Below are 13,476 nucleotides of genomic sequence, written 5' to 3' on the forward strand. Positions count from 1 at the left end.
TGGTTCATTTTAACTGCTGGGTAATTTTGATTATATGAAGAGACATTCGTGAAGTGAGTAAGAATAACTGCAAATGTGTTACAAAGATCAGGTACTAAGAGTATAATTCAATTACTGCTCTTCCTCAGATATGATCCTCAGTCTCCCTGGTGTCAGTAAACAGATCTCTAATCACACAATTGTTCAAGTTAGAAATCTGGGAGTGACTGAGATACTTCCCCCCCCCCTTCATTTCCCTATATACAATCCATTAAATTCTGTCAATTTCACCTCTAGATCATTTTTAAAATCTGGTCTCAAGGGATCAGATTTTGCCATGACCCAGAACACTGCAGACATGGAAGGATTTTTTAAAAAATGTTTACTTATTCCGAGAGAGAGAGAGAGAGAGAGAGAGAGAGAGAGAGAGAGAGAGAATGCATGCACAAGCAGAGGGGGGTGGTGGCAGAGAAAGAGGGAGAGAATCCCAAGCGGGCTCTACACTGTTAGCACAGAGCCTGATGGAGGGTTGGATCCCATTACCCTGGGATCATGACCTGAGTCACCCAGGAGCCCCAGGATTTTTTTACTCTGAAAGAAATGGGAAGCCACTGAAGGAATTTAAGTAAGAAAAGAAATGACTTAGTGTAACTAAAGGATTACTAACTCTTTCATTTAATAAATAATAAATTAAAACGTGGATAATGGTGTAGAAGGGACTAAGACTATTTAGGGAAAGGATCTTTTCAGAGGAAAAGTGATAGTGGTTCTTCCACGAATTTGAAGGTGTGGGAATGGGAGAATTGGGAGATATGCTGTGTTTTCAGTGGGACCCATGAGAATTTAGCCAAGGCCTCACTGCTAGATTACAACATAACTATGGTGAGAAATTCACATATACACTCCTATTGTTTATTGCTGCTTCGATGTAGTTGATTTTCCTTGGCCAAACTATTTAGCATCCTAAATGAGTTATGAATACTCTTGCATCATTTGCTGATGAGTTGGAATTAGAGAATTAGAATCATACTTAAAAGAGAAATATTTTGTACACTTAATGCATCTACTCAACTTTCCTTCCATGCTATAATTTTTCCCCACTGGCTGTTACAGTAATAGTATCCATGTGTCAGCTTCAGATGGTCTGCAATCCAGTTTTATGCAAACTGTTTTGACTATGTACATACATACATGTCTCTGGGGGCCTCTCGATGAAGTCTTTAACCTATTAAAGCTTAACAATCAATGACTTAACTATGTTTTCAGTCTCAAGTAAACAGATATGCATATGACATAGTCTTTATTCTTAAGGTACATAAAGTTTATATCATATACACAGATAAGTGACAAAGTCATATTGCCAATGCTAGAAAGGAGATATGAACAAAGCTCTGGAAGCTTTGTCAGTTATATTGGTGTTTTGTCTCTTCTAGGCGACTTCTGAAATATGGCTGACCACAACAGTTCTTCCTGCAGTCCTATATTGACACCCCATTTAACCAGGCTCTACTTCATAGTGCTCATTGGAGGACTGATGGGCATCATCTCTATTTTGTTCCTGCTGGTGAAAATGAACACGCGGTCGGTGACTACCACAGCAGTCGTTAACCTGGTGGTGGTCCACAGTGTTTTCTTGGTGACAGTGCCTTTTCGCTTGACATATCTCATCAAGCACATCTGGACATTTGGGTTGCCCTTCTGCAAATTTGTGAGCGCCATGCTACACATCCACATGTACCTCACATTCCTGTTCTATGTGGTGATCCTGGTCATCAGGTACCTCATCTTCTTCAAGCGCAAGGACAAAGTGGAATTCTACAGAAAACTGCATGCTGTGGCGGCCAGTACTGGCATGTGGCTGCTGGTGATTGTCATTGTGGTACCCCTGGTTGTTTCTCAGTATGGAAATTCTGAGACGTATGATGAGAAACACTGTTTTAAATTCCACAAAGAACTTGCTCGTGCCCATGTGCAAGTTATCAACTATATGATAGTCACTATTGTTATAGCCATTGCAGTGATTCTCTTGGTCTTCCAGATCTTCATCATTATGTCAATGGTGCGGAAGCTACGCCACTCCTTGTTGTCCCACCAGGAGTTCTGGGCCCAGCTGAAAAACCTTTTTTTTATAGGAGTCATCCTTGTTTGCTTCCTTCCCTACCAGTTCTTTAGGATCTATTACTTATATGTGGTGGCACAGTCAAGTGACTGTAACAACACTGTTGCATTTTATAATGAAATCTTCTTGAGCGTAACAGCAATTAGCTGCTTTGATTTGCTGCTCTTTGTTCTTGGGGGAAGCCATTGTAGACAAAAGATAATTGACCTATGGAATTGCTTTTTGTGCCGCTAGCCACAAACCACAGTATTCAGAATCCCTTTATGTTGGGAGTAAAAATGGGCACAGAGAGGCAGGAAGCGTTATTTCCTTACTTGATTAAAACCATGCCTTGATGCAGCCAAACAAAAAGACTATAAAATGTCAGAGCATTCATTCCAGTTCTTACTTAATCCCTGCCATCTCTAAATGATGTCTATAGAAAGACTAGTGATGTTCAGTCCTCTTGGAGCTGCACTACAGCATTATTTTCCAGTACAAAATGTCTACTTGGCCCATGTAGGTACCATGGGTTTAATGGTTTCTGAGTTTCACCAGCTTATTTTGGTTTCATCAGTTTGAAACATGGTCTTTTTCAAGCTTTGGACAGATTTAGCCCTCTAGTTCTTTTCATTCCACTTAACCTTAGGTAAATTAATCCTGGCAATGAATCAGCCCCAAAGGCACAAACTCTACTTGGTTAACCAGATAAGATGTCCATTCAATTCCCACCCTGACAAATAACAGATAAGGGTGGAGAGCAGTAAGACATTTTTCTAGATTATCATAACTTTGGTAGGAAGTCACTTATCTAGCAATAAAGAGAAACAGAACTCCTTGCAGCCTTCTGCGGTAACAAGGCTATCTAGATTTGTCCTTTAAAAAGTCAAGTTTAAGAACATGGGATCAACATCCTCAATAAATCCAAAAATCATTAAAAAGTTTACTAAACATATATAAATGAGGGTGAAACTATAAGTTAAATAATATTCCTCACCAATATGCTGGTAAGCATTAAAATGAGTTCCTAAGGAAATGATTAATTTTTTTCCCTTTATGCTTTTTGAAAATAACTCTAGATGTCTTGAGCCACAGTTAATTTAGATTTTCCTTGGAAACAGAATGTTATACATTTTAGAGTTCCCTTCTACCCTTAAAGTTACAAGTCTTTAAACAAAAACAATATTCTTAAAAAAGACCTTTGGAGAAATCTAAATAAAAATTAATTTAAGGGGCACCTGGGTGGCTCAGAAGGTTAAGTTGGCCCTTGTCTGACTCTTGACTTTGGCTCGGGTCCTGATCCCATGGTTCCTGAGTTCAAGCCAGACTCCACGTTCAGACTCCACGTTCACAGCATGGAACTTATTTGGGATCCTCTCTCTCTCTCTCTGCCTCTCCCCAGCTCATGCTCTCTCAAAATAAATAAATAAACTTAAAAAAAAAAAAAAGGAAAAATTAATTTAGACTATGAGATTAGGCTGCTAAGTTGATACATAGGTTTGTGGGTTTTTTTCCCTTCTTGCTCATATTTCTACTATTGTTCCCAAAGTTTTATAATTTTGAAACTCTCCAAGGAACTGGCGCAGTTTCACTTTTAATGCTTCAGAAAACCTAAAGTGATTGGTGCTAGGGATAAAAGAATGGAATGAATTAAGGTAAGGTTTTCTTCCCAGCAAAATAAATGTTCAGAATTTAAAGATTTCTCTTAATTTGTTATACTCTATGGATCCACAAATTTATCAGATGAATAAGAAATATCCCTGTGAGTTTCTATGATCACTAAAATTACTAAGTCATAGAAAATAATTTTGAGGAAGACAAAGCAGCAACATGCTGTATCGATGACTTGTTACCAAAATTTTCCTGTTTTGAAATTTCTTTTATCTGTTCTTTTTTTTTTTTTAAGGTTATATTTCCTTTATTTCTTATTTGCCTTCTTTTACCATTTTTTCTTAGTTTTTTTTTTCCTTCTCATGACTCATAAAAGTTGTAAGGAAATTTCTAAGATCTACAAAAGTTTTAAGAAAATCTGTTACATCCATAAAATTTGTAGGAAAATAATTAGTAAAATATAACAAAAATAAATAGCATAGAATAATACAAATAGTAAAACATTAAAATTTCCAAACAGTTATTTACAGAAATTACATCAAATTTCTTTTCTTATATATCTATGTTTTACTATCATAATATCTGCTAGCTTGTAAAATAAATGTGTTATAACCTCTTCCAGGTTTTTAATATGTTAAGCTCAGACATTATGCTTTTCCCTATATTATTATATATAATAATAAAGGGCCTATTTCTGTGGACCTCTATGAAATATTACCCAAAATATAGAAATGCAATATTCCATAACATAAAATAACTTAATCATCAATATTTAGAAAATAAGTGGACATTTTCAATTTGTCTGTTTGCTGTTTCTCATTACTATGAAAATGAATCTCATGCAGGAGTGGCGGCATTACTGGCCTCTCTGGCCATTTTTGAATATCCAAATCATAAGAGTATACTACTGGCAATTGTGGCTGGGGTCAGAGACATTTTGCCTTGCACACAACTGTCTGCATAATAAATAATTACCAGGTCTCACTGTGTATTTGAATGCTCTTCCAGACATTTATGAAGTGAAACATATGTCAATAATAATTAGGGCAGTTAGTCAGGTTTTATTCTATTTTCATAAACGCAGAGTGTTTTTAGGTATAGTTTTAATTTTCTGAATTTTCCAGAAATGTAGCTACCATGGCATGGATATTGAGGAAAGATTTTATTATGTGTTCCTCAGAACTTTACCAAGAGTTGTTCATTCCTTTGGAAAATCACATTATCAATGGTGACACCATCTATGGCATTAAAATACAACAGAACTAAACCTGCAAACAATATTTGTAGCTGTTGTGTTCAGGTAGATACTAGAAATAGGTGCCAACATCAAACTGCCTGATTTTGTCTCCTTTGGTGATCATGTCTGAGCATTTACACGTTGAAATATATTAAATATATATATATATACTACTTTATTACAAATAACTGTCTTCTTCGTTATTCATTTGTTACAGTTAGAACATTATATATTTAACACTGTAAGAAGGTTATATTATCTGTGAATTTTGTTTTAAAATGGTAAAAGTGTTACCAAATATTTGCAATAAAAAGTAAGGTTTGGGGTCTGCAATCATTGAGACCAACTGAGCCAGCACAGAGTCAATTTAAAAGGTGGATTTATCAATTATGACATTATGAACAGAAAAAATATTCTTATATTTCAGGAATACTTAAACCTCAGGTTGATTCAATTCTAAACTATTTCTTTCATTTCTGCAGTGATTAAAAGAGTAAATGTAACTTTTTAGAAAATATATATGTGTATTTTCTTTTTTGATAAGACAAAGGCACTTCCCTTTGAGGGAACTCACGACTCTCAAATTGGCTCATGGTCAATATCTACCAGATTTTAAACCCAGGGATAATCACAATTTTTGAGGCACCGACAGAAAGATTGTTTCTGGCATCCGTCAAGAAAAGCTCTCTACTCAGCCTTTGTTCATTTCTTATTTTTCCTCTGACAAGGTCTTTGGGTCCCTTTCCTCCTTAACCTGACATAGATTAGGTAGAAAGAAACTATTTTGCCTGTAATCTTTGTGTGGAATGATTCAACAAGTGGTGAAAATAAGTAAATCCTCCTCTAATCCTCCTCATTGGGGCTGCCAGTAAAACTGCTTTCCTAAGCTAATAAAGGAGTTGTAAAGGAGGGCACTGAGCCAAGACATTCTCAGTCATCAACTCTTGAGTGGAAGGTCAGTGAGGTGAAACTGTGAAATTGCCATTTATTAGATTATGCAGATTTTGCTCACGTAACCTCTAATAAGATGAGGCATGGACTGAGGAGTCTCACACCTTTTGGGGGTGACAGGAACAGGAAATTCTCTTTGTAATAGGGGCTGGTTATAGCACTTTGGAGATAGTTGGTAACAAAAGCCCTATGGTAACAGGGCACAGTGATGGTGGATTTGCTTGGATAATGCCAAAAAAGAAAACCCTAAAGACTCCCCCCAAAAACTGTTATAATAAAGGAAATCAGTAGTTACAAAATACAAAATCAATAGTCAAAAATCAGTTGCATTACTATCTACTATCAACAAGCTATCAGAAAAAGAAATTAAGACAACAATCACATTTACAATTACATGAAAAAGAATAAAATACTTAGAAATAAATTTAACCAAGAGGTAAAAGAGCTGTACAAAGAAAACTCTAAGACATCAATAAAATAAACTAAGGAAGATGCACGGAAAGATACTCCATGCTCATGGACTGGAAGAATTATTATTATTAAAATGTCCATACCACCAAAAGCAATCTACTGATTCAATGCAAAATCAAAACTCCAATGGCATTTGTCACAGAAATAGAAAAAAACAATCCTAAAATTTGTATGCAACTACAAGAGATCCCCAAAAGCCCAAGCAATATTGAGAAAGAAGAACCAAGCTGGAGGCATCACTCTTCCTGATTTCAAACTATATTACAAAGCTATAGTAATCAAAACAGCATAATACTGGCTTAAAAACAGACCCATAGATCAATGGAGAATAGAGCCCAGAAATAAACTAATGCATTTATAATCAATTACTTTATGGCAAAGGAGCCAAGAATATACAATGGGGAAAGACAATCTCCAGTAAATGGTTGGGAAAACTGGACCACCACATGCAACATAATGAAATGGGACTCTTATCTTATGCCAGGTGCAAAAATCAGCTTAAAATGGATTAGACTTAAATTTAAGATATGAAACCATAAAACTCCTGGAGGAAAACATAGGAAGTAAGCTCCTTCACACTGGTCTTGGCAATGATTTTTTTTTTTCGATTTGAAACCAAAAGTAAAGGTAACAAATGCAAAAATAAAAAAGTGGGACTACATCAAATTAAAAGGCATCTTTACTGTGAAGGAAACCATCAACAAAATGAAACAGCAACCTGTCAAATGAAAGAAAATATTGGCAATCAAATAGCCAATAAGGGATTGAAATCCGAAATACATAAAGAACACATAATTCAATAGCAACCCCCCCCCCCCAAATCTGATTAAAAATGGGCAGAGGAACTGAATTGATGTTTTTCTAATTAAGACTTACAAATGGCCAACTGGTACATGAAAAGATGCTCAGTGTCACTAATCTTCAGGGAAATGCAAAGCAGAACCACAAAATGAGATATTACTTCGCACTGTTAGAATTGCTGTCACCAAAAACACAAGAGATAATAAATGTTGGTAAGGATGTGGAGAAAAGATAACCTATGTGCACTGTTGCTGGAATGTGGATTGGTAGAGCCACTATGGAAAAAAGTACAAAGGTTCCTCAAAAAATTAAAAATAGAACTATCATACGTTCCAACAATCCAATTTCTGGGCATATATCCAAAGAAGTTGAAAACAAGATCTCAAAGAGATATCTGTACTCCCATATTCATTGCAGCATTATTCACAATAGCCAAGATATGGAAACAACACAAGTGCCCATCAACAGATTAATGGATAAAAAAGATATGTACAGTTGACCCTTGAACAACGTGAATTTGAACTGGGTATGTCCACTCATGCACAGATTTTTTTCAATACAGTAGTTTTGTAAATGTATTTTCTCTTCCTTATGATTTTCTTAACATTTTCTTTTCTCTAGCTTACTTTTTGTAGGAATACATATATAAAACAGGTAACATACAAAATATGTGTTAATCAACTTTTTTTTTATTGGTGAGGCTTCTGATCGGATTTTAGAGTAATGGGGGTCCAGAGTTGATGGCCAAGAAAAGATTCTTGAGATGTCTTTGGTGCAAAAAAGGTGATTTTATTAAAGCACAGGGGACAGGGCCTGTGGACAGAAAGACAGGCACTGGGATTGTGAAGAGTGACTGGTTATACACATGGAGTTGGGGGAGATAAAGTCAAGAGGAAGTTTCTTAATGGGATTTCCATATGCTAAAGATTCAAGTATTACTGGATTACTATTGTCAAGCTACGGGTGTTTTTCCCTCTAGCAAAGCACTATCATTAAGACAGTGGGGAGTTCCTGGAGATTAGGCTATTGATAAGATTGCCTTTTTCTTGTAATTTACTAAGACATTTGTAAACTGATGGAGACTCATACCTTGCATGACTGTGATCTCTATCAGTTGACCATTTGTTTTCTCCTTTCCTTTGTTCTTCGGTAGCCAGGAGTGCCTGAGGAATGTCACACATATCCCACCTGGGGGAAGGTGATTTGGGGGGTGGGGGGTCAGCTTGCCTTATGTGGCCTCATCAGCTTCCAAGTCTACAGCAGACTTTAAGTATTAAGTTTTGGGGGAGTTAAAAATTATACATGCATTTTCGACTAGGCAAGGTGTTAATGCACCAACCCCTGCATTGTTCAAGGGTCAAATGTGTATGAAGTTAAAAAAAGAAAAAAAAAAAGTAAAAGTTATAGAAGTAGAGAGTAGAATGGTGGTTGGTGGGGAAATGGGGAGATGTGGGTCAAAAGGTACAAATTTGTAGTTATATAGGATAAGTTTAGAGATCTAATGTAAAGGCATGACTATATTTGATTTTGTTTTGAACACTGGAAATATGTTAAAAGAGTAGATTTCAAGTTCACTCCTCACAAATGTGGTAACTATGTGAGGAGATATGTTAACTGGCTTAACTGTAGTAATCTTGCACTATGTGTATGTGTATCAAATCAACATGTTATATACTTCAAATATACTTAATTTTTATTTAAAAAATCTTTTATCCTGGGAGCACCTGGGTGCCTCAATTGGTTGGGTGTTCAACTTTGGCTCAGATCATGATCTCATGGTTTGTGAGTTTGAGCCCTACGTCAGGCTTTGTGCTGATAGCTTGGAACCTGGAGCCTGCTTCAGATTCTGTCTCTCTCTGTCTCCCTCTGTCCCTCCCCCACTTGTGCTGTCTCTCTCTCTCTCTCTCTCTCTCAAAAATGAATAAACATTAAAACAAATAAAAAAAAATTTTTAGCGTCTTCCTCTCTGCCCCTCCCCCCTCAAAAATAAATACACTTTAAAAAAAAGGAGCTGCCTGGGTGGCTCAGTCAATTAAGTATCCAACTTGGGACTCAGGCCATGATCTTGCAGTTCCTGAGGTCAAGCCCAGCGACTGGCTCTGTGCTGACAGCTCAGAACCTGGAGCCTACTTTGAATTCTGTGTCTCCCTCCCGGTCTCTCTCCTCTCCCCTGCTCACACCCTGTCTCTCTCTTTCTCAAAAATAAATAAACATTAAAAAAAATTTTTAATATTTTAATGATAGTATTTGCTTTCACCTTTTGTCATATTGAAACCACTGTCAATATAAAAAAGGTAAATATTTTCTTTAACACTAGATGGCAGCACAAAGTAACCAATTGTATCTGCTTTTCAAAGCTTGTTTACTTGAGTTTTAAGCTTAATTTACTTATCAAAAAAAAAAAAGGTTAGGGAGAAGAGAAAATTAAGTAAGAAAAATAAACTTTTAGCATTTTCAGAACCCTACACAAAAGATTGTTTTTCTTAAAAAAAACTATTTCATAAAAACTTTGTGTTTTTTTTGTAGCAGGTTGGTTGAGAAGATACTGTTAAAATATATCTCTAGCTGTAAGAGCAAAAATAATTCTGAAAGCAAATTTTTTTTTTAGTTAGTTCATATTTAGAGGTTTTAGTACTTTATTTTTTTCTTATTTTTTATTTTTGGGACAGAGACAGAGCATGAACGGGTGAGGGGCAGAGAGAGAGGGAGACACAGAATCGGAAGCAGGCTCCAGGCTCTGAGCCATCAGCCCAGAGCCCAACGCGGGGCTCAAACTCCCCGACCGCGAGATCGTGACCTGGCTGAAGTCGGACGCTTAACGACTGCGCCACCCAGGCGCCCCAGTACTTTATTTTAATAATGGTTTGTTGCAACTAATTTTTTGATACCAAATTAAGTTAATTCTTAGAAATAATGTATAGAGCACAAACAAAACACCATTGTTTTTGTAGAGGATTGGGATTTTGGTAACCTGTTTTTGTTTCATTTTGTTTTGAATGCTTGCCAATTAGCAAAACATTTGAATGCTTTTAAGACAGGGTTTCCAGGCTCCTGGTTAGCTCAGTCTTTTAACCATCTAAGCTGACAGCTCAGAACCTGGAGGCTATTTCAGATTCTGTGTCTCTGGCTCTCTCTGCCCCTCCCCTGCTCACACTGTGTCTCTCAAAAATAATAAAATAAAGTATAAAAAAAAATTAAAAAAAAAAAAGACAGGGTTTCAGGAAACTCCCCTACATTTGAAATCCTGAAAAGGCTAGAGTTCATGAGAAGCAAGCCAGTACCTTACTTAAGTCTTTCTCTCCAATGACACAGCCTTTGAATAGCTCTCAGAACCTTTATTTTTCTAACTTGTAGATAGTGTGATGAGATATTTCTCTAGCCACTATGATATGATTTATCACTGCTGAAACCTGTATCAGAAAAAAAACAATCCAGGGAAGAGAAAGCAAGTTAAGATTTATCCTCTCTGTCACAAGAATAAATATATGGTGTCCGTTGGATGCCAAGTAGAGAAGTATTCCTGAGGAATATGTATTGTGATTTCTGATGTGAAAAAGTTGGTTGTTGTTTTAATAATCTCAAGCTTTAAGAAAAATTACAAATAAAATATAAATAACTTCTTTTTCCTGAACAATTTCAGGACAAGTTACTGACCTGTTGCCATATCACTTCCTAATGTTTTAGTGAGAATTTATCATCAACAAGGTCTGTTTCTCCTATAAATGATTATACAAGCTTAAAAATCAGTAAGTTATTCATGACTATCTAATCCAAAGACCCCACTGCTTCTGTCTCCTTCACTCTGGAATAGTTCTTTGGTCATTCCTTATTTTACACGACCTTAATACAAACACGTGTTTTATAGTTTGTCTCTTAGTTTGGGTTTGCCTCATGATTAGATTCAGATTATGTATTTTTGGTAGTAATATCACAGAAATGCTGCTGCTTTCTTTCTTTTTTTTTTTCTTAAAGTTTATTTATTTTGAGAGAGAGAGTGCATGTACCAGGGAGGGGCAGAGAGAGAGGGAGAGAGAGGGAGAGACGGAGAGACGGAGAGAGAGATGGAGAGAGAGACAGAGAGAGAGAATCCCAAGCTGACAGTGAGGAGCCTGACACCAGGTTTGGTCTCACAAACCCGAACCTGTGAGATCATGACCTGAGCTGAAACCAAGAGTTGGACACTTAGCTTAACCGATTGACTCACCCAGGTACTGAAAGGGCGGACCTACGCCACTGACTCCATCTTGTTCTGTGTCCTCCACCTTGAGTGACTACGTCCCCGACTTGCACCCTTTCCGAGAAAATCGCAGAAACCTCAGACCACACCTCCTCCCCTTGAGTAACCTCCCGCTCACCCGTTCAAACTTCCCGATCAAAACACGCCTGGCGACCTGCGTAACAGGACTCCGACCCTTCCCCAGCCAATCGGCCGAGACCATGACCCTTCTCCAGCCAATCGGCTGCGGCCACAGCCATTACGTCACCAACTGCCCCTAGACCCCAATAAAACCTTTGTGCTTTTGAAACTCGCTATCTCTCCCGGGCATCTCACCGCTGCTTTGGTGCAGGTAGGGGATTGAACTCGAGCTAGCTCGAATAAAGGCTCTTTGCTTTTGCATCAGACTCGGCTCCCTGGTGGTCTTTGGGGATCACGAATTCTGGGCATAACAGTACCACATTGTTTCTTATTATATCTCATTACCATGAGGTGGTCTACAATTTTGACTTGTCCCATTGATGTGGGAAACAAAGGCAAATGAAAAATTAAATTACCTTACTGCCTACAACCCACTGACAAGTCCTTGAAACAGGCAGAGCAACCTTCCTTTGGGACCTCAGCTGCCTTGATGCTGACACTTTGCTAAGGACAAAACGCAATCTTAGCACAACCCTCAGGATCCTGTGAGTCTTTGGCATATGAAAGTCCTTTTGAAAACTTCCCCTTATCTTTACTTCCCCCAACTGTATAATCAGGTATATAATCAGTCACCCGTCACAACCCTAGTGTAGCACTTTCTGCCCAAGGGTCCTGTCTGCATGCTTTAATAAAATCACCTTTTTGTAACAAAGATGTCTCAAGAATTCTCTCTTGGCTGTCAGCTCTGAACCCCAACACTTAAAACCACATCACCATTACTGATGACAGTCACTTTGGTCACTTAATTAAGGTAGTGCTTGCCAGATTTCTCCACTGTGAAGTTCCTTTTTTTCTCTTTGTAATTAAGGATTTTGTGGGAGCTATCTTGAATCTATGTGTAATCATATTCCTCATCAAACAATGGCCAACTATCATGGAAAGATGCTCAATATCACTAGCATTCATTTTTTTTTAATTTTTTTTCAACGTTTTTATTTATTTTTGGGACAGAGAGAGACAGAGCATGAACGGGGGAGAGGCAGAGAGAGAGGGAGACACAGAATCAGAAACAGGCTCCAGGCTCCGAGCCATCAGCCCAGAGCCCGACGCGGGGCTCGAACTCACGGACCGCGAGATCGTGACCTGGCTGAAGTCGGAAAGTCGGACGCTTAACTGACTGCGCCACCCAGGCGCCCCAATATCACTAGCATTCAGAGAAAAGCAAGTAACATTTTTATCAGAAGATTTTTTAAAGTTTAATAATATTTCTTCATTGTGAGGGTAAAAGTCACTGTTGTTGGAAGGGCATATTAATATTGCTTTTTGGGAGAGCAATTTGGAAATATTTATAGAAGTTTTAAAGGTACTTATCTCTTGGTATAGTAATTCTACTTCTATAAATATGTCCTCAAGAAATCCACAATGCACAAAGATACAGGATGTATAGTGCAAGAGTATACTGCAGCATTATATTAGCAAAAAGCCAGAAAGGAACTAAATGTCTTCAAGTGGGGTGATTAACTAATAAGCCATGGCATATTCATGTTTTGGAATTGTGTGAATTAACTGAAAACAGAAGTCTATGTTTTGACTTGGAAGAAAACCTCCATATTATTAAGGGTAAAAAAGCAAGTTGTATCCCTTCTTCATATCTCAGGTTGTATGCACACAACCAATCTTTAAGCAGATCCTGTCAAAATATATCCCAAATCCAAGTACTTCTTATCACCATTATCACTCTGTGCCATCACAGCCCAGCAAGAAACAGGTCGCTCATTAAAGCACAGTAATTTGGGGAGGGTGTATGAAAGGCATTATTTAAAGGTATAAATTGAGTTAGAAAACTCAACAAGAGATAGGATGAAATCTCAGGGTTAGCAACCTTGCAGAGCCCTCATTAGCATAGGTTAAAGGGGTGAATGTTAGACGTTATAGAACCTAGAAAACAAAGGCATTTGAAGAGGGTTGCCT

At 37.5% G+C, this 13,476-nt stretch overlaps 2 protein-coding genes across 13 annotated transcripts in view; one reads left to right on the forward strand and one right to left on the reverse strand.

Annotated features, from left to right (window-relative positions):
• Window positions 1-4,679, forward strand: part of GPR141 (G protein-coupled receptor 141) — a 46,227-nt gene extending 41,548 nt beyond the window's left edge. Inside the window, exon 2 of the mRNA XM_003982959.5 lies at window positions 1,413-4,679. Coding sequence (XP_003983008.1) covers window positions 1,427-2,332 — 906 coding nt within the window. The 5' untranslated portion in view covers window positions 1,413-1,426 and the 3' untranslated portion in view covers window positions 2,333-4,679. The remainder of the gene's footprint in view (window positions 1-1,412) is intronic.
• ELMO1 (engulfment and cell motility 1) overlaps window positions 1-13,476 on the reverse strand; it is a 732,114-nt gene that overhangs the window by 698,281 nt on the left and 20,357 nt on the right. The gene's annotated exons all lie outside the window — the stretch shown is intronic.

The sequence above is a fragment of the Felis catus genome, chromosome A2 (assembly GCF_018350175.1).
Source record: "Felis catus isolate Fca126 chromosome A2, F.catus_Fca126_mat1.0, whole genome shotgun sequence".
Taxonomy (NCBI): domain Eukaryota; kingdom Metazoa; phylum Chordata; class Mammalia; order Carnivora; family Felidae; genus Felis; species Felis catus.